The following is a 25,652-nucleotide window of genomic DNA, read 5'->3' on the forward strand; positions in this document are numbered from 1 at the left end:
ATGATCTAAAATGGAGGACCACCTCCATCCGTGCAATTAGTTTTGTAATTAGCTTATGTTTAGTACTCCTAATTAGCATCCAAACATCCGATGTGATAGGTGTTAAACTTTAACAGGTGTTTCCCAAACACCCTTTGTTTACTTCACCAAAGAACACCATCAATTTTTTTAAGCAAACGAAGGACATCAATCTGAGTTCAAAACTCTAGTCATTCCATTATTTTAGAAACAGATCAACTTAACCAAATTTAGCAGAGTGGAAGATCCAAGAAGATAGCATGAGGAAAAATCTATACTCTCTAGACGAAAAGCAAAGAAAACTGTTCTACTTAAACTGAAAAGAAGAAACAAAATCTCGGATGCCTTGATCTGCTCCAACCCAAGAACACTCAGGAACTTGCACCAAATTTGCAAGGAGAAAGTGATGAAGTAGCTAGTTTTTATTTTTGAGAAAGTGAAGTAATTCTTTCTTTGAACAGTACACTTGAAAGAAAGGCTGTGTTCTTCCTTTCATGATATGCTTGAAAAGGAATGAGCAGTTGAGCACACATGAACAGCATCATGTCGGCCACATCTCTACATCCTACTAACCACCGTAGAAAGAAATGAAACGCCTATATATACGACGAAAAGGAAATGATGAAACAAGACATCCTCGTGTCTAATAACCCCTAAGCTTGACACATGGAGAAAGAGAGATGACATAGTTAGCTAATAACAAAAGGAACATAGCAAACGACCTAGTGGGTAGTGAAGGCTTCTAACGTTATGGATCGATATATTTTTCCTCAGTTTTGCAAAAAGAAGCAGATTGAGAGCAGCCTCAATCTTGAACTAGGAAAGAACAAGGAGCCAAGGAGAGAGCACAAGTACTTACCAGCTGGACCTGGAAGGTAGGTAGCCAAAGTGATGAATCTCCAATACGCCCAGCGTTCCTGTGCCTTTAAACATGAACGGAAGAGTGCAAAACGACCCCTGTAAGTTGGATGTTTTCAAAGCCCCTCCACATCTACTCTTTTTCCGAATCTGACACCTGCAAGTTTTAAGCGATTTCAAATGGCCCCGTAGCCGTGCATGGCATTGAATTTGAACGGCGCCTATGGGCCTATTTGGTTGCACGGAGGAGTCTAGCCTGGCTCGCACCAGTCAGCCTGGCTCTGGCTAGCTCCCTAAAGTCAGGCCGGGAGCTAGCCATTGCATGCAGGAGCATGGTGTTTGGTTGCCTGCTCGCACGGGCCAGGCTCTCCCGAGAAGCTGTTTGGTTGCTCGGATGAGGACGGGTTGCATGAGATGAAAATATATAAATAATCATCGTAATGACATTTATTACGAGGAAACTATTATCTTATAGCTCTTAGTTTATCTTATTACTCTTTAATATTAATCAAAATATGTTAATATCATTTAATATGTGCTAATAATGTATTAATAACGTCATTAGATGGCTAATTACCTGCACCACGCGAGCCTGGCCCGGCAGAAACGGCCGATTTCCTCGCACCGGCAAAGCCTGGCTACGGAGGGAATCTTGCACGAAGCCTGACCGAGTAAATACACGAACCAAACAAAGAGAGAATCTTGCATCAGCAGAGCCTGGCTAAGAGCTGATGCGGGCAACCAAACGCCCCCTATGGGACGCTCCTTTTCCGATCTCACGCCTGCAAGTTTAAGTGATTTAAAATGACCCCCGCTATGGCATTGATCGGCCTATGGGACGCTCCAATGTGCCTTTTAATTTGCTCCACTCCTTTTTATAGCCAACATAAGTCATAGTATTTGTCATTGGCCTTCTTGATGTCAAATTAGGCATTGTGGCCACGCAGCCTGATCGGAACAGCCGCTGCAGCTGCGGCTGCAAGCCAGCAGCAGCTACAGCCGGCCAGCTATTTTTTCATTTACAGCTGCAAATCCGCTTCCATCTATTAGTTGTAGCTCCTTGTATGGCAAGCCTGCAGCCGAGCAGCTGCAAGTGCAGCAACAACCGCCGCTGCAGCGACCAATATATTCAATTGTTTATGAGCACAATGCTACATGTTTTTCGGCCATTAAGGATGGACATTCACCGACACAACATTTGAACGCCCGTGTCGTCCTAGTCTCTGTTGCTGCTTTCCTACTATTATCCCTCACCAAACCACAGAAGAGTTGGAAGAGCACAACAAATAGGCCGATCAACTCCCAGGAAACGAAGGACTTGAAACCAGTCAAGAGGCGCTCTCCAGTCCCTACCGTTCTGGTCTTCCTCGGTCCTCGGTCCCCGAGATAAGGTTGGGAAGCAGGAGTAAAGTCTCTGTAGCATTGGATGCATGCGTAGTGCTACTGTGCTAGACTGCTAGTGCTACTAGGTGTGGGCAGCACAGTTCAAACGTAGCTAGGCACGTGTCGATACGTAACTGGGCACAAACACTGCCTCCAGCAGTTGTTAAATCTTGAATTGAATGGAAAAGTAAAGTCACGTAAGCAAAAGCTACGTGATTCTGGCGTCTAACTTTGGGGTGTCAAAATTACTGTAGCAACACTATAGTGTTTTGTTTGTATTTGTGAATTATTGTTCAAACATTGACTAATTAGGCTCAAAAGATTCGTCTCGCAAAGTACAACAAAACTGTGCAATTAGTTTTTAATTTCGTCTACATTTAGTACTCCATGCATGTACTGCAAGTTTGATGTGATGGGGAATCTTCTTTTTGCATAGTGCCAAAGTTGAGATTTGAGGGTGACCTAACATAGTGGCATAATATATCAATAAAACAAATTATATATTTAGGCTTTCTGGTCTTCCTCTCCCAGACTCCCACGTTATCTCGTGCTAAGAAAAGCTATCGCATGTTTATCTTGAACGTGAGAACACGTTAATAAAAAACAATATACATCATAACCTAAAAAGATCATATCGATTGCAATTAATAAAAAGGTAAATTCAGAATATTAAAGCTATAGGCTGCTTCCTCCGATTATTATACCTTACGGTTGTGATTACACTACCGGGAACAGTAGGTTTACCGTGTGTCCACGGCACATGGCAAAACTTAAAAAACACTTCGCAAAGGTTTTACCGAGTGTTACACTCGGCAAATAGCACACGACGTAAGTAGTGATGGCAAAATGTTTCTTTGCCGAGTGTTTTTTTATCGCGCACTCAGCAAAATCTTTGCCGAGTGCTAAAACCGACACTTGGTAAAAAAAAAGCAACGTGACGGCGCGAAGACGGTTATGGCGCGTTTGCGAGTGTCTAACGGCACATGCACTTGGCAAACAAGGTATGTTTACCGAGTGTCCACGGGCAAAAACACTCAGCAAACATACCTTGTTTGCCGAGTGTCCCGGCAGGGACACTTGGCAAAACAAGGCCTCTTTGATGAGTGTCGCAGCTGTGACACTCGGCAAAAACTACCCCTGAATGTCCATATTTTAGCCTCTTTGCCGAGTGTCACAACGCAGACACTAGGCAAAGATGGCCATTTTAGTCCCAGAATGTACAGATTTTTGCCACGTGTTCTCTTTGCCGAGTGTATTTTGCATGGCACTCGGCAAATAGCCCTTTTGCCGAGTGTAACACTCGGCAAAGCTAGCACATATAACCAGTTTATTTGGTTCGGTCACAGCCACGCACCACATTCAAATAAACATCACATCCATCACAGATAGTTCACAATAGGCATCACAGGCAGTTCATATAGATGTATTGACCACATCACAAATGCAAATGAACTTCACAATCACAAATGCAAATAAACTTCAGAATCACAAGTACATAGTTCATAGTCGCTCTCCAGGCTCATCATAAATGCAAATAAACGGAGTCACTATGACCACGGTGGCCACTGTGACCACGGTCGATCTCCAGGCTCATTCGATGCCACTGATTGATTCTGCACAAAGGAGAAGAGATAAATCATTCACAATGATTGAGAACAAAACATACAAGTATTAGAAATAAACTAGCAACTAGAAATAGTGATTAATTCTGCAGAAACTAGAAGTAGCTAAGTGTAACGGCCCTGGTCAAATCCGCCGAGTTCATCTTAATCCGAGTCCCTAATCCCGCTGACTCAGCTCCCCCGAGCTTAAGTGCTCAACCTCCAGTTCTGGTCCCGACCCCGGAGAACTCGACCCCTTTCCGCCGGTTCCCAGCTCCGACCCCTGAAGACCCCCAACCCACCCCGCCGGTTCCTTCTAAGTCTCCATAACAGTGTCCCTTTCAATCTTGGGCAGAGGAGAAACCGAGACTGACGGGTGGACCCGCAAATATTTTTCTCAGATCTCCCGAGGCAAACGCACTCGAGCGGCCTGTATCGCTTCAGCGCTCTCCCGCCGCGTGGCTCAACCCCTCCGACCCCCGCAGCTCCGCCCAGTCGCCGGCCGCGGCCGGATGGATTCCCGCGCCTTCTTCCCCAATCGCAGGGGAAGCCCCTCTGCAACCTTTCTGCAGCGCCCCGTCTCGCTCGCGCCCTCGCCGGCCGCACCTTGGTGCTCCGACGCCGCTGTGGCAGAACCTTACCGCCTGCTGCATCAGACCACCTCGCGGCTCGCGCCCATCATCACCTCGCCGGATCCCCTGCTGCAAGGCCCGAGGCCTTCCGGCATTTCCGCCACCTCTCCACAGTCGCGCCGCCCCAGACTGCGCTATGCGATGATTCCTCCGTCGCCAACCCCAACCCCGGCCGCGACAGCTCCTTTTTCCGCCTTGTTAGAGTTGCGCCCCGGCAAACCGCTGCTTCACGCTTGCCCGCGCAGCCGCAGCCCGCCTGTCTCATCACCTGTGCAACCTCGCTTATAGCGCCGTTCCCCCTGTCACACCCATCAGATCCGCCGCACGATGACGCCCGCCTCCGCCAAACCGCAACTACCGGCAAAACCGCGCCTGCGCCGCCCTATCTCCAGTGCCCAATGGCCGAAGGCGTCATCTCCGAAGTCTTGTTCCACCACCCATCGCTGCTCAATCGCCGCCATGGCAGCGCACTCCATTCTTTTCTTCCCAGTTTTCGTGCTGCTCCAACCCTCTCTCTCCCGCGCAGCTATAAAAGGGAATGCCCGAGTCTTACCGGAGTTTCCCTTCGTCTTTGTTGCCTCGCCGCCTTGTTTCACCTGTTTTGTGCTTAAGCGCCGCCACCTAAGTTCCTGAGGAACTCTCCTCTCCGCTCAACACCCGCCTTTCCCAATCCTCCCAGCCGCTTGCTCCTCCGCGCTATGCTAGAGCTTGCTTGTTGTCCACAAGAAGCACCGCCGCCGCCGGAGCACCGTCAGACATCGCCGCCGCCCAAGCCTTAGCACCTTTCATCGCTCCGCCTGAGCCGTTCTTTCTGACCCTAAGACGTCACCAGTAGGCCTAAAGGTAAACTGCCGGCCCTATCTGTTCGCCCGACCCCTTTTTCCGCCTCGCCCGAGGACTCGGCTGTATCCTTTTTCCTTGACCCGAGGGTATATGTGTAAAAATCAAGGACTTCTCTGCGTTAAGTCTGAGGACCCCCAGCACAGCTATTCCTCTAGTTTAGGGGTCAGATCATAAGTTTACCCCATCCGACCCTTTGATCTTGCTCTCCACCAACTAAAGTAACCTCTCCCCACCTTTTCTGTAGCCTTGCTACCAGTGTCCGAGCTTTAACTGCAAGTGTTGTTGAAATTAATCGTCTAAAACACTAACTCCTACATTTGCATTCATGTAGAGCTAAACCTCGCTGACGGCGTCTACGAGCTACACCTGGTGCCAGAAGACGAAGCTGTAGCTGAGCTGCCAGTCCCAGAAGCCGAAGCCACCCCAGCAGAAGACCAGTTCTCCTCCCCTCCTCTTGAAGGCAAGCCCCGGAGCATGAGCCCAACTTTCTAAACTTACACATGCCTTCCTTGTTTGTATGTGCATTTAAGTACAGGAGTTGTTTGAAACCATAGATGCATGACTTAGTTCCCTTGATCTGAACACTAGCCTGAGGAGTCCGAGTAGTTGCATTACTTAATAGGACTTGGTAAAAGTCGAGTGATTTCCTGTCACTCGCGAGTTCTAGGAGTTGGTTGTTCTCCTCCTGGTTACAACTATAAGGACGATGGACGGGGCAGGGCCTGGTGAACTCTTTTGGTGGTCGGTGGATTGCCCTGTCTGTCTATATGAAGTTGCTAAGGTCGAAAAGTGTTGGTGTTCGTGATCAAGTGTTTGAAAGTACTAATCTCATACCTAGTATGGGATAGGGAAGCCTAGTACCTGATTGAACTAAGGCGTGGCTTATACCCCTGCTGTCCCTGGTTCCCATGGTGCATCATGTGGGTGCAAGTGCGGTCACAGTACGGTAGAGGCTGGGACTGTGGAGCATTGCATGCTAAGGGAAGTTTGGACCTAACACGTGCTTGGGAATTGATGGGGACGGCCGACACAGGAAGCGACCCTTGTGGTGCGCGGATGTCATGAGATTAGGTTCGCCATGCATGGTTAAGAAACTCGAATTGATTCGTCTGCCTCTCACAGTTTGAGACTGCTTGATCGCTATGCTACACTGAGTAAAGATGGAACATGATGATGCTATGAACCCGGTGCTTGTTCTATACTTAGTTGTTGAAAACTATGTTTGTTTAGCCTAAGTCGCCAATGTAGACTGGTTAATGCACTTAAAATCTGAGCTAAAACTTGAAAGCAAGGACCCACTGTAGTCGCTGTTGGCAAACAAAACCCCTCAGCCAAAGAGCCTTGCATGTCTAGAAGTGGTGGAGTAGTTTACCACCGGTCGGTTAAGTCTTGTTGACTTTAGAAGCTCAGCCTTGTTGGTGGCTTTCTTTTCAGGTGAAGTCGCCGCTCCTGAGCCTGTTCCTGTTGGCACTTGGCCGCCCCAGCTCCCTCCGGGTTGGACGGTCGAGTGGGATCCCTCCTCGGACGGCGAGGAAAAGGATCACTGATGTCTTGGCTGGCCTCACCAAGGACGTCCGACCCCTACGAGTAGCTTCCGCTTGTTTTACCCTCTGTTGTTTTCTTCAGAACTTGTAAAACTCTGATTTTCGTTTTGATGTTGAACTAAATGGTCAAATTTGTTTAACTCAGTGGACCTGTTGTATTCTCTGGAACCGCTCACCTTCGTGTGAGTTTGCTAACTCGGTCCTGTTAAGTGGTCAAATTGGAGGAAATCCGACGGCACTTCCTGTTAACTTGACTAAGGCATGAGTGTCGCATGTTAGGCGACTTAACCGTGCTTTAATCAGGCTAATCCGGGGTGGATCCACCACAGCTAGTACCAGAGCTGGTTTAGCAAGACAGAGAGCATAATAGGTCCTAAACACTTTCTTTTAAAAAAATTGCAAAAAAAATGTTGAAAAATCTCGTACAATCGTTAAGGATGACCTTAGTACGAGAGGCCCTAGGGGATTTTGGGGTTATTTTTAGGTGGCTAATATTTATTGGTTATGTTGCTAACCTCCAGCACTTCGCCACGTGTATCATACATGTGCCGAGTTCCGTATCACGAGCATGCGAGGGTTGATAGGGAGTTCTATTCAAAGGAACCTATCATCGCGGTTGTTTCGCCCACGTCTATCATACGTGCGCAGGTTCCGTATGCTAATTCATACAAAGGGTGGTATGGTTCGATTCCAACGAGCCTATCATCATGGTTGTTCGCCCACGTCTATTATACGTGCGCTGATTCCGCATCACGAGTATGCGAAGGGTTATACGGTTCCATTCAAAGGGGACCTATTTCCACGGTTGTTGTGCTGTCCATGCAGCCTTAAACGCATGGGTGCCGTTTCTATAGTGAACGGTAATGCTTGGGGATGCTTTCGTGGGTGCTGGCACGAAAGGTTCATGTGGTTGTGTTTTCTGCAGGTACACTAACCGCGTTCGCTTAGGAGATGCTACTAGAACCTGACTAGATATTATAGGGAGAGACGTACTGGTTGACTTGCCACCGGCACTGACTACGTAAGATCAAAGTTTTGGCAGTTGTTTTGGTTGAGAGGATGAGGTAGGCCGTGCATGCGTCATCAATCTGTGAAACCCTCCCTAAAATAACCTTGTCTTGGAAAAGCTCTTCTTCGGTTTTAAGGATTTCTAGCTTCCTTCCAGCTTGTGCTCGGTCAAATCTGAGTACTTTCCTATCCGACCCTTTCTTCTTAGAGTTTCTATCTCATGATGTTTTGGTTCTTGGTTCCAGATGGCCGCCCCCGGACACATGTTGTACGGCACCAGTGGCTTCTCCCACTCGACGTGCTTACACTTTGAAGGTTTTCTTGCTATTCTGTGGGACACCTTAAGGTGGTTCGAGTATCAGTCCCCGCCTTTGTACGTGGGACGGATGTACCAGGAGCACGGCGTACAGAGGTGCAACGTGCAGACGGTGGTACCTCCACCCCCTGTGCGGCCCGAGTGGCCCCAGCTCGGAGTCTCGACTTGCGGACACGCTCTGGAGGATACGTGGGAGTCAGCTGCTTTGCAGATCCTCACCCAGTTCTGTCATCTGCACCCGCTTGAGGTCACCTTGGACCCAATCGGCCTATTTCCTGCCAGAGACCGGATGGATCCGGGTTGGCTGGATCGCGTCAACAACATAGAGGTGTTGGCCACCTCCCATTCGCTGGTCACCATCTCTACCACCACCAGATGCATGTCAGCCTTATATCGGCTGATCGAGCTTCAAGGCCGAGCAATGGCTGTCTTGGGTCGGATAGCCATAGACACCCAAGGGCACTTCAACGCCACGAAGAGAGACTTGGTGGGACAAACATATCAACTCATCCAGCGAGGCATACAGATCCACGACATGTAAGACCGAATCTCCGAACTCGAGGGAGAAGTAACGGACCTGGTGGATGGCATGATTGAGCTGTCCGAAGAAAAGATGGAGGTCAAGATGGAGCTAGCAGTTGCTAATGCTCATCTGGACGAGCACCACGCAGAGCTCGACGCCATGCATGCCCTTCAGATGCAATTGGACAAGCAAGAAGACCCTGAGGAGGTCATGGGAGCGTCCAGCATGGATATTGAGGATGGCGACGCCCCTTCTCCAACTCACAGTGTTCCCTTGTAGGTCGGGAGCTGTAGAAATCTCATCTTTTGTTGTACTCCTCGGCAACCTAATTTTTGGATAGTGATGTAATAGGTTAGCTTTGAGTTGAGTACCCCTCCTGCATTTTGGGGAACAACAATGTAATGACCTTAGTGAAATCAGATCTTAGCTTGACCTTTGACTCTTTTTGCGACACGCCGTGGGTGCCAAGTTGTAGGAGTTTTGTGCTGTGACCATACACCCTTTTCGGTGGGTCTGTCCAAAACTTGGCCGACCCCGAGTCGCAAGGTCGGACTCGCCCGACCCCTCAAGGCAGTTCTTCGCCTCGCCCGACCCCTTCTTATTCGGTTCGCTTCACCCGACCCCTTATTTCACTGCTTCGCTTAGCCCGACCACTTGGCCTAAGGTCAGATGTAGTGGAACTCCTGGGATGCGGTTTTGGTTCGCCCGAGGGTGTGGGTAGAACTAAGATAGTGGTTAACTAAGATGGCAAGAGGAAGTGTGTATCTCCTTAATAAGAGATGTGTTGTGTTACATTATCGGCAGGAGTCACATTTGCAGATTTAACATATACGTTCCCACATATTTGGAATGCTTCTGAGGTTATGGAATTAATGGGACGTTGACTCTTGCAGATGGCGCATCGCACCCGATCTGGCTCTGTGCCCAGTAGCAGCGAGCAGAGGTAGGATCTTCCCCCGCCCCCACCCCCACCTTCACTGGAGGCGATCTTAGCGGCTCAAACCGAGCTGCTGAGGCATATTGTACAAGGACAATAGCAGCAGCCCCATGGGGGAAGGGCCCAGCAGCAGCCTCATGTTGCTCGTTATGAGGACTTCTTGAGCACGCAACCTTCTTTGTTCCAGAAGACCCAAGACCCGCTCGATGCAGATGCATGGGTTCGTACGATCGAATCCAAGTTCGAGCTCCTCACCGCCCTGTGCCCTGACCATAGCAAAGCCCGGTTTGCGGTTCAACAGCTGCGTGGTTCCGCCCGGCTTTGGTGGGATCACTATCATGCTATGTTGCCAGCCGACCATGCTGTCAGCTGGAACGAGTTCAAGACCGCCTTCGGAGGGCATCACATTCCAGAAGGCCTTTTAGATTGCAAGCTCAACGAGTTCCTGGCCCTTACCCAGGGAAATCGAGATGTCTTGCACTATGCGTAGGCCTTCAGTGATCTGTGCAAATACGCTGGATATCATGCGGACACAGATGAAAAGAAGCGGGACAGGTTCCGCCGAGGGCTAAGCTTGGAGCTCAGAGAGAGGTTAAACTCGATAAGGGTGGATACGTACAACGAGTTGGTGAATCTGGCCATCTCCCAAGAGGATTGCATGCAGGCTCTCAAAGCCGACCAGAAGAGAAAGGCGTCCGTGGCATTACCGAGCCCGCCCGCTCAAAGGTTCAGAATGGTTCCCCCACAGGCACCCAGCCGACCCCAGCCGTTGGGAAGATGGGTTGCCCGACCCCCACCAGCAGCAGCACTTCGTTATCCAGGATATCAACCTCAGGCTCCGCGGCCGACCCCACCGCCGCCATAGCGTCCTGCAAATGGTAACCGCTGCTTCACCTGCGGCAATATGGGGCATTTCGCCAAGGACTGCCCCAAAAATCAGAATCAGCGCCCAGGGCAGAGCAATGCGATGCTCAACAAAGGGAAGAGGCCCAAGATGCAAGTTCGCCAAGGTCGGCTGAACTTCACCAATGCAGTAGAGCTTTCTGAAGGTGCGCCGATAATGACGGGTACCTTTCTGATTCACAGTTTTTCAGCTTTGGTTTTGTTTGACTCAGGAGCCTCACATAGTTTTATCGGAAGAAAGACCCGTGACAAGTGTGGGTTACAGGAATGCCAAACAAGAGGGTCTTTTAGGATATCCACCTCGGGTGGAGTAATCACATCTGATAGGATGAGTGTCCATGTGCCTATCCAGCTTGGCCAAAACCTTTTTAAGGAGAATCTTGTTATCCTTGATCTAGAGGGGATTGATGTCATCCTAGGGATGGATTGGATGACCAGACACCAGGTTGTGCTAGATGTTCCAGCCCGAGCTATCCATGTCAACTCACCCCACCAAGGCCCCTCTGTTATCCAATTGCCTCGCCAAGAAGATGTGAATTCTTGTGCGTACCCCGCAATTGAGACCCGACTGAAGGACATCCCTGTAGTCTGTGAGTACCCCGACGTGTTTCCCGATGATTTACTGGGCATGCCGCCCGATAAAGATGTGGAGTTTTCCATAGAGTTGATCCCCGGCATCGCCCCTATCTTCAAAAGACCTTACCGGATGCCACCCGCTGAGCTAGCCAAGTTAAAAACCCAATTGGAGGATCTGTTAGAAAAAGGCTTTATCCGACCTAGCACTTCACCTTGGGGTTGCCCAGCCCTGTTTGTGAAGAAGAAGGATGAGAGTCTACGCATGTGTGTGGACTACCGACCCCTCAATGCGGTGACTGTCAAGAACAAGTATCCCCTTCCCCGCATTGATGACCTGTTTGATCAGTTATCTGGAGCAAAAGTATTCTCCAAGATCGATCTTTGTTCCGGCTATCACCAAATCAAGATCCGCCATTGTGACATTCCCAAGACTGCCTTCTCCACCAGATATGGACTCTACGAGTACCCAGTTATGTCTTTTGGACTCACCAATGCACCCGCCTATTTCATGTATCTCATGAATTCGGTGTTCATGCCCGAGTTGGACAAGTTTGTGGTGGTGTTCATTGATGATATCCTAGTGTACTCGAAGAACGAAGAAGAACATGCCAATCATCTTCATGTGGTTCTTCAACGGTTGAGAGATCATCAGCTCTATGCCAAATTCTCCAAGTGTGAATTTTGGTTAGATAGTGTCAAGTTCTTGGGACACACTATCTCTTGGAATGGCATAGCCGTTGACCCCAGAAGGTACAGGAAGTCATGGACTGGAAGCCTCCCACTTCAGTTCATCAGATCCGAAGTTTTCTTGGATTGGCAGGCTACTATCGGCGCTTCATACTGGATTTCTCCAAGATAGCAAAGCCGATGATTGAGCTGCTGAAGAAAGAAGTCAAATTTGTGTGGAACGACAAGTGTGAAGAAGCCTTCAAGACCCTGAAGCATTTGCTGACCTCAGCCCCGGTTTTGGCTCAACCCGACCCTTCTAGGCCGTTTCACGTGTACTGTGACGCCTCTGGCACTGGACTTGGGTGTGTTCTTATGCAAGACCACCGAGTCATTGCCTATGCCTCACGGGCGTTACGACCTCATGAGCTGAGCTACCCGACCCATGATCTTGAGTTGGTAGCAGTGATTCATGCCTTAAAGATATGGAGGCACTATTTGATGGGCACCCACTGCAACATCTACACTGATCACAAGAGCCTCAAGTATATTTTCACTCAAGCCGACCTCAACATGTGTCAAAGAAGATGGTTGGAATTGATAAAGGATTATGACTTGGAAGTACATTATCACCCCGGCAAGGCCAACGTAGTGGCAGATGCTCTTAGTCGCAAGACCCTTTGCAATTGCTTGTCGGCAACCAACTTCACCGAGATTCTGTGTCATGAGATGGGAAAACTTAAGTTGGAAATCATTTCCCATGGAACCCTCGGCCACATCTCCCTTGAGTCCGCTTTGGAGGACCGAATTGGGTCGGCACAATTAGAGGATGAGGAAGTAAGGCGAATCAAAAGGAAGATTTCGTGGAAGGATGAAGGGTATAAGCAATTCCGACAGGATGAAAATGGGAGAGTGTACTATGAGAACAGACTTGTTGTACCATCCGACCCCAATCTAAGAAAGCAACTCCTAGATTAAGCTCATCTTTCCAAGTTCTCAATCCATCCTGGCAGCAATAAGATGTATCATGATCTCCGTCAAATCTTCTGGTGGAGTGGAATGAAGCCAGAGATTGCACGGTATGTTTCAGAATGTGACACCTGTCAACGTGTCAAAGCCAGCCATTTAAAGGTAGCGGGTACCTTGCAGCCCCTACCTATTCTCTCCTGGAAATGGGAAGACATCAGCATGGATTTCATTGTTGGACTGCCCCTTACATCGCAGCGACATGATTCCATTTGGGTTATAGTGGACCGCCTGACCAAGTCTGCCCACTTCCTTCCTGTCCACACCACCTACACGACCAAGAAGTATGCGGAGTTGTATCTGGACCGCATTGTTTCCCTGCACGGTGTGCCTAGGATGATCATCTCTGATCGAGGAGTTCAGTTTGTAGCCCGATTTTGGGAACAGCTACAAGCATCAGTTGGCACCAAGCTCATTCGTAGCTTGACCTATCATCCTCAAACCGATGGTCAGACAGAAAGGGTAAATCAGATCCTTGAAGACATGTTGAGAGCTTGTGTCATCCATTATGACAAAAATTGGGATAAGTGCTTGCCTTTGGCAGAGTTCTCCTACAACAATAGCTACCAGACTAGCTTGAAGATGGCCCCATTTGAGACCCTATATGGTCAGAAATGTCGGACACCTTTGAATTGGTCACAAGCTAGAGAAAGACAAACCTATGGTCCTGATCTAGTAGTAGAAGCCGAAGAGCAAGTTAAGATAATTCAAGCAAATCTCAAGGCCGCCCAATCTCGACAAAAGAATTACTCCAACAGGAGAAGAAGGCCCCTGTAGTTTGATATTGGTGATCATGTGTATCTTCGAGTCTCCCCGACCAAAGGAGTGCAGCGGTTTGGAGTAAAAGGGAAATTGGCTCCCCATTACATTGGCCCTTATGAGATTGTGGAAATTTGTGGACCCGTTGCTTACCGGATCCAACTCCTAGAATAGCTTTCGGTCATTCATGATGTTTTCCATGTATCCCAACTCAAGAAATGTGTTCAAGTCCCAACTGAGATCTTAGGGCAGGAGCAACTTCAAATTGAACCCGACCTGACCTACGCTAAGTACCCGGCCAAAGTTCTTGACCGCAAGGAGAGGCATACCCGACGACAAGTGGTGAAAATGTACAAAATCCTATGGAATAACCACACAGAGGATGAAGCAACATGGGAGACAAAAGAATATCTGAACAAGCACTTCCAAGGTTTTCTTTCCAGCCAAGGAGTAAGGACTACACACCCCCACTGGTTACCCCTACACCCGAATCTCGGGATGAGATTCTTTTTAAGGGGGGTAGGCTGTACCGGCCCTGGTCAAATCCGCCGAGTTCATCTTAATCCGAGTCCCTAATCCCGCTGACTCAGCTCCCCCGAGCTTAAGTGCTCAACCTCCAGTTCTGGTCCCGACCCCGGAGAACTCGACCCCTTTCCGCCGGTTCCCAGCTCCGACCCCTAAAGACCCCCAACCCACCCCGCCGGTTCCTTCTAAGTCTCCATAACAGTGTCCCTTTCAATCTTGGGCAGAGGAGAAACCGAGACTGACGGGTGGACCCGCAAATCTTTTTCTCAGATCTCCCGAGGCAAACGCACTCGAGCGGCCTGTATCGCTTCAGCGCTCTCCCGCCGCGTGGCTCAACCCCCCGACCCCCGCAGCTCTGCCCAGTCGCCGGCCGCGGCCGGATGGATTCCTGCGCCTTCTTCCCTAATCGCAGGGGAAGCCCCTCTGCAACCTTTCTGCAGCGCCCCGTCTCGCTCGCGCCCTCGCCGGCCGCACCTTGGTGCTCCGACGCCGCTGTGGCAGAACCTTGCCGCCTGCTGCATCAGACCACCTCGCGGCTCGCGCCCATCATCACCTCGTCGGATCCCCTGCTGCAAGGCCCGAGGCCTTCCAGCTTTTCCGCCGCCTCTCCACAGTCGCGCCGCCCCAGACTGCGCTACGTGACGATTCCTCCGTCGCCAACCCCAACCCTGGCCGCGATAGCTCCTTTTAAGGCCTTGTCAGAGCTGCGCCCCGGCAAACCGCTGCTTCACGCTTGCCCGCGCAGCCGCAGCCCGCCTGTCTCATCACCTGTGCAACCTCGCTTATAGCGCCGTCCCTCCTGTCACACCCATCAGATCCGCCGCACGATGACGCCCGCCTCCGCCAAACCGCAACTACCGGCAAAACCGCGCCTGCGCCACCCTATCTCCAGTGCCCAATGGCCGAAGGCGTCATCTCCGAAGTCTTGTTCCACCGCCCATCGCTGTTCAATCGCCGCCATGGCAGCGCACTCCATTCTTTTCTTCCCGGTTTTCGTGCTGCTCCAACCCTCTCTCTCCCACGCAGCTATAAAAGGGAATGCCCGAGTCTTACCGGAGTTTCCCTTCGTCTTTGTTGCCTCGCCGCCTTGTTTCACCTGTTTTGTGCTTGAGCGCCGCCACCTAAGTTCTTGAGGAACTCTTCTCTCCACTCAACACCCGCCTTTCCCAATCCTCCCAGCCGCTTGCTCCTCCGCGCTGTGCTAGAGCTTGCTTGTTGTCCACAAGAAGCACCGCCGCCGCCGGAGCACCGCCGGACATCGCCGCCGCCTAAGCCTTAGCACCTTTCATCGCTCTGCCTGAGCTATTCTTTCCGACCCCAAGACGTCACCAGTAGGCCTAAAGGTAAACTGCCGACCCTATCTGTTCGCCCGACCCCTTTTCCATCTCGCCCGACCCTGTCTGTTCGCCTGACCCCTTTTCCGTCTCGCCCGACCCTATCTGTTAGCCGACCCCTTTTTCCGCCTCGCCCGAGGACTCGGCTGTATCCTTTTTCCATGACCCGATGGTATATGTGTAAAAATCGGGGACTTCTCCGCGTTAAGTCTGAGGACCCCCAGCATAGCTATTCCTCTAGTTTAGGGGTCAGATCATAAGTTTACCTCATCCGACCCTTTGATCTTGCTCTCCACCAACTAAAGTAACCTCTCCCCACCTTTTCTGTAGCCTTGCTACCAGTGTCCGAGCTTTAACTGTAAGTGTTGTTTAAATTAACCGTCTAAAACACTAACTCCTGCATTTGCATTCGTGTAGAGCTAAACCTCGTTGATGGCGTCTACGAGCTACAGCTGGTGCCAGAAGACGGAGCTGTAGCTGAGCTGCCAGTCCTAGAAGCCGAAGCCGCCCTAGCAGAAGACCAGTTCTCCTCCCCTCCGCTTGAAGGCAAGCCCCGGAGCATGAGCCCAACTTTCTAAACTTACACATGCCTTCCTTATTTGTATGTGCATTTAAGTACAAGAGTTGTTTGAAACCATAGATGCATGACTTAGTTCCCTTGATCTGAACACTAGCCTGACGAGTCCGAGTAGTTGCATTACTTAATAAGACTTGGTAAAAGTCAAGTGATTTCCTGTCACTCGCGAGTTCTAGGAGTTGGTTGTTCTCCTCCTGGTTACAACTATAAAGACGATGGACGGGGTAGGGCCTGGTGAACTCTTTTGGTGGTCGGTGGATTTCCCTGTCTATCTATATGAAGTTGCTAAGGTCGAAAAGTGTTGGTGTTCGTGATCAAGTGTTGGTGTTCGTGATCAAGTGTTTGAAAGTACTAATCTCATACCTAGTATGGGATGGGGAAGCCTAGTACCTGATTGAACTAGGGCGTGGCTTATACCCCTGCTGTCCTTGGAACAAGGTTCCCATGGTGCATCATGTGGGTGCAAGTGCAGTCGCAGTACGGTAGAGGCCGGGACTGTGGAGCATTGCATGCCAAGGGAAGTTTGGACCTGACACGTGCTAAGGAATTGATGGGGACGGTCGACACAGGAAGCGACCCTTGTGGTGCACGGATGTCGTGAGATTAGGTTCGCCATGCATGGTTAAGAAACTCGAATCGATTCGTCTGCCTCTCACAGTTTGAGACTGCTTGATCGCTATGCTACACTGAGTAAAGATGGAACATGATGATGCTATGAACCCGATGCTTGTTCTATACTTAGTTGTTGAAAACTATGTTTGTTTAGCCTAAGTCGTCAATGTAGACTGGTTAATGCACTTAGAATCTGAGCTAAAACTTGAAAGCAAGGACCCACTGTAGTCGCTGTTGGCAAACAAAACCCCTCAGCCAAAGAGCCTTGCATGTCTAGAAGTGGTGGGGTAGTTACCACCGGTCGGTTAAGTCTTGTTGAGCTTAGAAGCTCAGCCTTGTTGGTGGCTTTCTTTTCAGGTGAAGTCGCCGCTCCTGAGCTTGTTCCTGTTGGCACTTGGCCGCCCCAGCTCCCTCCGGGTTGGACGGTCGAGTGGGATCCCTCCTCGGACGGCGAGGAAAGGGACCACTAATGTCTTGGCTGGCCTCACCAAGGACGTCCGACCCCTACGAGTAGCTTCCGCTTGTTTTACCCTCTGTTGTTTTCTTCAGAGCTTGTAAAACTCTAATTTTCGTTTTGATGTTGAACTAAATGGTCAAATTTTTTTAACTCAGTGGACCTGTTGTATTCTCTGGAACCGCTCACCTTCGTGTGAGTTTGCTAACTCGGTCCTGTTAAGTGGTCAAATCGGAGGAAATCCGACGGCACTTCGTGTTAACTTGACTAAGGCATGAGTGTCGCGTGTTAGGTGACTTAACCGTGCTTTAATCAGGCTAATCCAGGGTGGATCCGCCACATTAAGTTACCGTGATTGAGAACAAAACAGTGATTACAAGGTTAACTACAAACTAGAAATAACCTAGAAATTAGAAACTAGAAATATATGCACATCACAAAGGAGAAAAGATTGATTCTGCATAAACTAGAAACGGTGCTTATAAGGTTGTGAAGTGACTCACATTGCCGGGTGGAGTATTTGGAGCAGGTTGAGGAGGAGGGACTGGCATCGGTAGCGGAGGTTGACCGATTGCAGCGTAAACACCCCTTATCATTTCAAACATCTGCAGTCGCTCTGCCTCCATCCTCTACCACTCTTCCTCTATCCTCTACCGCTCGGCCTCCAACCTCTGCTCGATGGATGCCTCTAGCTCCTCCCGTCACCTCCTTTCTTGTTCTAGCTGGGCCTACAATATTTTATCCCAATACTATAATGCAATGCAAAAGTATGTAAAAATCAATGAATGATGAATAAAATAGAAATAACCTGGAGTTCGTCCATTTGGAACCATGTATGTGGCAGAATCGCCTAAATCAACCTGGCTAAAGTGCACTTAAGTCGCCTAACACACGATCATGCACCTTAACAAGTTAACTTAGTCGTCCGGCGGATTTCATCCGATAAACCACTTACTCAGGATCGAGAAGCATTACTCACACGAAGGTGAGTGAGTACAGAGATTACAACATTCCTATTACATCAACATAGTTCAACATTTTATTACATCAGAGTTTTTGAAATTCAAACAGAGTTGCAAGGATGTAAACAACGAAGAAGCAAAATATGCGGAAGCTAAATGTTGATACATAATACCATGACGAAGCCGACCATGATATCAACAACCCCTGTCCTCGCCATCCGAGGAGGGATCCCACTCGACCGTCCAACTCGGAGGGAGCTGGGTAGGCCAAGTGGCGCTAACAGCCCAACTATCAACATTACCTAAAAAGTTATGCCACAAGTAAGGCTGAGCACCTAATACTCAGCAAAACTGACCCGACAAGTGATAACTACTTCACCGACTCCTAGACATGCAAGGCTTTTTGGCTGTGGGTTTGTTTTTGCCAAAAGCGACTAAAGTTGGTCCTTACTTACAATATTTTAGCTCAGGTTCTAAGTTCATTAACCAGTCTAAATTAGCAACTTATACTAAGCAAACATAGTTTTCAAACAATTAATGACAAGCATCAAGTTTAGTATTTCCATCATATTCCATCTTTACTCAGTGCAGCATAGCGATCAAGTAGTCCCAAACTGTGAGAGGCAGACGAATCGATTCAAATTTATTAACCATGCATGGTGAACCTAATCCCACGACATCCGCGCACCACGAAGGGTCGCTTCACTTGTCAGCCGTCCCCATCGATCCCCAAGTACGTGTCAGGCCCAAACTTTTTTTGGCATGCAATGCTTCATAGTCCCAGTCTCTGCCGTATTGTGACCGCACTTGCACCCACATGATGCACCATGGGAACAATGTTCCAAGGATAGCAGGAATATAAGCCACGCCCCAGTTCAATCAGGTACTAGGCTTTCCCATCCCATACTAGGTATGAGATTAGTACTTTCAAACACTTGATCATGAACACCGATATATTTCGACCTTAGCAAGTTCATAACTAGACAGACGGGGCAAACCACCACATTGGAACCATTCCCAGTCCCGTCCGTCATCCTTATAGTTGTAGAGCGGGTAAACAAGCAACTCCTATAACTCGCGAGTGACAGGAAATCACTCGACTTTTACCGAGTCCTATTTAGCACAACGACTACTTGACTTTAGCAACTAGTGTTTAGATCAAGGTACTAAGTTTCATGCATCTAGAGTTTCAACCAACTCCTATAAATGTAAATGCACAATCATAAGCATCAACATATTGCAAAATTTTAAAACAGGGAAGCATGCACCAGGGCTTGCCTTCAGGTTCAGAGAAAGTTAGCGGGTCTTCAGGGTCTTGATCTGTCTTAGGCTCAGCTTCCGCGTGATGTAGCTCTGCGGCAGGTTCCTTTTCCGGCGTGGGGTGGAGCTCGTAGGTTCCGTCGGTGATATTAACTTCTACACGATATGCATATGCAAATAGTTCAAATTTCCATGCTCCCACATGTAGGATGCAAGACATGAATTATTGTTGAAGTGTAAGTTGCATTTCGACCGCATTCACCTAAACAAGGTTCTAAACTTTCATTATCTTCATGAAGTAAGATGTGTTGTGGTGTAAAACTCGAGTTGACTTTGATGGTGATTGTGTACACATTTAAGGTTCTTACAACTTATACCTCACAAGGAAGGTGGGGGTCACTTTAGGATTATTCAGGGTTCATTTGGAAAGTTATCCTATTTCTGAATATTTTTCTGTACCTCTTCCATAAATTACCATTTAAGCTTACTAGGACTTAATTTTTTCTTTATTCATTTAAATCGGTTTATCTTCCAAAATTTGTTTCCATATCCAAATAGCAACATATGAAATTGAGAATTAAGCAGTATCACAATCATGTCATCACCGAGTTACTGTAAAAATTCGGGATCCATTGCATTAGTACAAAAATAATTAAAATTATTTTATTACCCAAAAGTAGCATGTACTTAACCATTTTTATCTCAAAATCTACAGTGATTCTGAGGGTGAAACTTGAACAGTGGGTTGATGGTGTGTTATAGAGACTTTGGTGAGTTTTTCATGATTTGTAGTGAAGGACAACTATTTCCCATATTTATCTACTATTTATCTTTCTACAAATAGAAAGGCATACCTCACCAAGTTCCACTCAATGTTCCATATTTTTCTTAAGAACTATACTTAAGAACTAAGCTACTCCAAGTGGCTTCACATTTTTATTTGCTCTGGATTAAAAATTATTCAAAAAGAAAGATTTAACCCTAGATTTCAAAGATAAAGTTAAAACAGTGATATAAGGTTCTACACCAGGTTCCTAACTATTTTTCCAAGCTTCTATTCAATGAAATAAACACATTAGAAGTGGATTTGTCATTTTTACATTTTTCTGTGATTTACTACGATTTAAAAGGCCTAAGCAAGATATAAAACTATAGAGCATTATTTCTAACAGTAACATGGGCAACGTTATTTTTTCCATGAAAATAGGTACTTCAGTTAGTCCAGCAAAATTTATTTGATATTTTTCTGAGCTTCTGACATTTTTCAGTGCATTTCCAAAGTTCCTTCATTTCTCTGCCTTTTTAAAACACAAAAATTGGGACAGTTTACACTGGGGCCCTTAAGGTTTTCAAAGTCTTGTAGATAAGCCCCTAACTCTAACAACTAGGCCCCTGCGAAGCTTTCCCAATCACACCCGTGCCCCTATGGAGTCACGGCGGCGGGCAGCTTCGATTCCGGCGATGGCCAGCCTAATCGTGGGGGAGAAGTAACCAGGGAGGTGCGCTAGCTCACCGTGAGGGCCTTGGAGACGGTTGGGGGCGCGAAGACGGCGTGTGGACGGCAGAACGGTGTGGGGGAAGAAAAGCACAGGGCGATGGTGAAGTTCGGCAGCGTTTCGGCGCTCGAGGTGCTCTTCGCGGGTAATAGACGGCGCGGAGAGGTACGCATGGTTCCAGCAAAGCAGGCGGAGGTGTTGGCAAGGTGCAGGGTGGCGCGGAGCAGGAGGCTCCACGGAGGGGTGGTGCAGCGGCACTTAGAGCAGGGGGGCGGCGGAGGTTGGCGAGTGCGAGGAGCTGCACAGGCGACACATTGACCCCTTTTATAGGGTCGGGGAGGTGCAGAGGGCGAGGACAGAGCCAATGAGTGGTGCTGGCATGGTCGGAGGGGAGAGGGGTGCGACTGCTGCACAGGGGATTGGGCGGCGATGCCATTGGCGGAGGGGCGTGAGCTCCAGGGATAGGATCTCCCGGCCATTGGCCAAGAAAGATAGCAAGTGCGCGGATCCGTTTTGCTGGGTAGGTTGTTTGGTGAGGCCGTGCGCTCCGTCCCATTGCGTCACAGCGCTGGTTGGGGAGGTGGAGCCAGCTAGCGGGCTACCATGGCATGGCGGAAGGAAGCAGTAGAGGCGCGGCACGGCATTGGACAAGGGTGATGCTGCTGCAGAGGGGAGATGCTCGCGGGCAAGCATTGGGCAGCCGGGGCACCGATTCAACTTGTCGTGGCCACCGGTTGGCCATTGGCGAGCTCACCGGTGAGCGAGAGCCATGCGGTAGGCGGCGCACAGGCGAACGTGCTAGGCGCGCTTTCACGTCGGGGCGTTCGCGAGGCAGGCCAAAGGGTCGAGGTTTAGGCCGAGCTTAAATATGAATTTTGAACTAAACTTTAATTTTTCCCTTTCTAAGATTTGTAGCCCTTAAGTCAAAGTTGAAAACTTACAAAAGGTGTTACTTCCAAATCGAAACAGATTTGAAGTTATAGATTTCCAAGTTTGCTGATTTTTAGGGTTTTAGCTGTTTTTTACCTGAATTTTGAATAGTTTTCCGATTGAATTAGACCAAAGTGTTATTGACAAAGTTGTTTTACAGACTGGGTACTAAAACTCTTATAAAGGGTTTTTCTTAAGTCTAGTGTAAGTTTTGTGAGTAACTTGCTTGCCAAGATACATACTTTGAGCTGCTCTCAAACTTAGCATATTTTTGCAGTTTTGGCTGGGTTGACTGTTTTGGTCAACCTTGACCTAACTTTTGAAAAGCTTTTGTCCAGATTTTGGCCAAACTCCAGTAATCAAAGTTGTCAAAGACTTGTAGCACTAAAACTTTTATATAAGATTTGACTTGATCTTATATTAGAAATTTTGAGAAAAAGGGCTGCAAAGTTGAGAGATTTCACTGCTTTCAGCACTCCAAACCAGCAAAAGTTTCAATAAGGAAATGTTACTAATTTTCATTCTAGTTTTTGAACCTCTTCTACTCCAAATCAGCAAAAGTGCTAATAAGTAAAGTTGTTAGAAATATAAAACTCTACAATTTTTAGTTTGGTAAAACTTTAAGTTTCTATGCAAAATTTCAAGTTTTGAATTAACCCCAAACTTAAGGGCAAAACGGACTTTTCATTTGCTAGATTAGTGTCTAAGCCTCATATTCCAGCTTAACCAAGTTTAGTTTAAGTAGAGTTGTTACAATATAGAGTTTGGCCGAGGGCATATCACCAGGCTGGAAGTCGTGCTCTGTGCTCGAAGTTGAGAGAGAGGGGGGGACTACATGCCGTATCGAGTGTGCCGTCACCACTCTCGAACCGGCCATGCTTCTTGCATCCTCCCGCCCTCATGACCACTTCTCCATCAAGGTCATGTGTGCTCGGATCGTAGTCTGCACCATGGACCGCCCTTGGCATCAAGGCGACTGTGGATGGTCTCATTGTTGTACACCAAGGGTGGGTCATCCGGGTTGTAGGCGATGCCGGCTGTCGCCTTGCCCTTGTGGGACAAAGCATAAGCCTTGAACTGGGAGCAAGGCTTGCCACCATTTGCCACCGAATGCAAACAAAAAGCAATATGATTAGAAATTATGCAGAATTGAGCATTAGAATAAAGAAATGCATTTGCGTACCCATCTACCCATGTATCCTAAGAGGCTGAGGTTGCCTTGATGGTGTGGTGGACCTCTCATCATCAAACGTCGCTCCCGACAAGTGTTGTGATGCTCCTCCCACATGGGGTCGCACCACTTGTCCATGATCCGGGCCCAGCACTGCAGATCGTGGGCGCACCACCACGGAGGCACCTATGTCATCAAGTATATGGCATATAAGAAGATGAAATTAAGTGTAATTAATCTTAGAAATAATAAGTATTAATGTTCTACATTTACCTGCAGGTATTGTTCTCGGGTCAGCTTCATGGTTCTAGTGTCCCTTTTAGTGATTCTCTCTCCAAGGTGTTCCGCGTGGAATTGGATCACGGCTTGGACGCGCGCCTCATAGTGCATGTCCATGACGAGTTTCTTGGCAGCTTTGTCAGCCACAACATCTGCCTTGGCCTCGTATCCTGGCTCGCATCTAAAGAAATCCTGCATATAGACGCGATGTATCCAGTCATTAATTTAAAAAATATCCAATCAAGGCGGTGTATTGAGCAATGTAGTGTGAGAAAGACTTACCCACAACTCGGCCTTGACACGCTCAGCCTTGTTGGCGAATCCCCTTCCACCCCGATCAAGGGCGTCGGGGGCGGCAGCATAGTGGGCCCACATGTAGGCTGGCTTGAGAGTTCCGCCAAACTGCACCATGCCAAGGAACTTTTCCTTGATCAAAGGACCAAGGACGTTGTTCACATGGCGTGCGTGATCACCCCCACCGACCTTCCTCCAACCCCTGCCCAAGTGATTAAGATAAATTATCAGTTTCTATTGTAATTTTGAACATATCAAATGAAAAATTAGTGGTAACATCTAAAGTTACTTACCGATCTTCATCGGGTCGAATCAGTGGGCGTCTTTCTGGAGGTATCGGTTGCCTCGGGAGGGACGAGAGACCTCGTAACCACACACGACGAAGTAGAGGAAGAGGTACCCCCTGCCTCCTCCTCCACCCCTACCTCCTCCTCCACGTGTACCTCCTCCTCAGAGGATGAGTGAGCGGAAGGTACCTCCTTAGACCTAGACGTCGATGTAGGTACATGCGACTCTAGCCTCGTCCTGCCTCCACCCTTCCCTCGACCCCTGCCTCCACCCCTAGGTCTACCCCGAGGTCTCTTCCCAGACCCTTCAGCTACATCGGACCTTGTACGCGTTGCTTTTGAGTAAAGCGATGCTAACCTCCTCATACCACCCACCATTATTCAATCACCTGCTATTAAAAAGAATAAACCAATTAGTACACATAATACATCGAAATAGATGCAAAATAAACAAAACATACTTAGAAAATAACATGGTATGACAAATAATAAATCAATTAGTACAGAACATACATGTATTAGAAATAATAATCATCATCGGGATTAGCTGGATCATAAGTCTCATCATCATCATCACGCATGTCGATGTAATCTCAAAAGTCTATCTCAAAATTCCCTTCGAGCCTATCTTCTTGAATGAACTTTCCATCATATGTGTTGGGGTCTATGTTGTTCATTGTTTGGGACAGGTACTTTCCCAACCCTTAAGACAGTCGACGGTTTGGCACGGGTATGAGAGATAATTAACTCTCGTGGCCACAATATAGACATCATCTCCTGGTAAGATGGATGATTGTCGAATTTCGACTTGCCCAAGATTAGGGATCCATCTCACTACTTCAGGATCAAACCAATGGTATTTGAATATAATGGGATTAAGAGGTTTGCAACCATGAAACATGAGTTCGTATATTTCTTCAATTCTTTCGTAATACTCAACCCCATCTAAGCCTGGCGTAAAAACTTCAGTATTTGTGGTTCTTTGATTGGGTCGACTCTGCTCGTGGCTTGTCGTGTGAAAGCAATATCCATTCATGTCATAACCGGTAAATGACCTGACCCTATAGGCACAACCATCGGCAACCTGTCTCAAGTCGGCACTCATAGATGCATCGTTTTGTCCCAACAAGTTCAAGCAGGGTAGTTCATTATATTAGTCGCACGTACGAGCAACTTGTAATGTCAAACTAAGTACGAGCCAAATTGGACAGTACCTTCTATTTGAACCAAGATATGAAATCGGGCATTCCATTTCCCGCACCATCTCTAAGAAGGGTCGAAGCTTCCTACAGGGTAGGTTCCCTTGATTCATGCCAGAATTGTTCATGAAATTCCCTGTACCAACAAGAAACAAGGGAGTTGGACACAAAATTGTGACTACTGAGAAATAGTTTGTTGAGAACTTACAGCATGTACGGCTCCACTTCGGATAGGTTGGTCAACACATATAGCATAGTAGTACGCCACTCTTCATGTTTCAAGGTCTTGTTAGTCGCACCATTTGCACTTCCTAGTTGCCCTCTAAAAATGCTAAGGTTCGATTCATCTTCTGCGTCACCAGCATTGTAACGAGGGGGTGGATTATGCACGCTAGGAAGGTTGTCAGCATAGTATTTTGTTGTGAAGTTTGACACCTCCTCCAGAATGTATGCCTCTGCTATGGACGCTTCAATTTTGCATTTATTTTTACATTTAGTTCGAAGAACCTTTTGAAATCTCTCAATTGAATAGCACCAACGGCCCTGCACAGGACCCCCCCCATTCGTGCCTTATACGGGAGGTGCAAAATCAAATGCTGCATCGGATTGAAGAAGTCAGGTGGAAAGATCTTCTCCAACTTATGGAGCAACACAGGCGCCATTCTTTCCATTTCTGCAG

The 25,652-nt window shown here is 48.1% G+C and overlaps 1 protein-coding gene across 1 annotated transcript in view; it reads right to left on the bottom strand.

Annotated features, from left to right (window-relative positions):
* Positions 1–23,568, bottom strand: part of LOC101769035 — a 29,769-nt gene extending 6,201 nt beyond the window's left edge. The window contains exons 1-3 of the mRNA XM_004959509.3: positions 23,476–23,568; positions 23,188–23,385; positions 878–975 (exon numbers count right to left, since the gene is read on the bottom strand). Of these exons, the coding sequence (XP_004959566.2) occupies positions 878–975; positions 23,188–23,385; positions 23,476–23,568 (389 nt within the window). The remainder of the gene's footprint in view (positions 1–877; positions 976–23,187; positions 23,386–23,475) is intronic.
* Between the last annotated feature and the right edge of the window lie 2,084 nt (positions 23,569–25,652).

This window comes from Setaria italica, chromosome II (genome assembly GCF_000263155.2).
Source record: "Setaria italica strain Yugu1 chromosome II, Setaria_italica_v2.0, whole genome shotgun sequence".
Lineage (NCBI taxonomy): Eukaryota > Viridiplantae > Streptophyta > Magnoliopsida > Poales > Poaceae > Setaria > Setaria italica.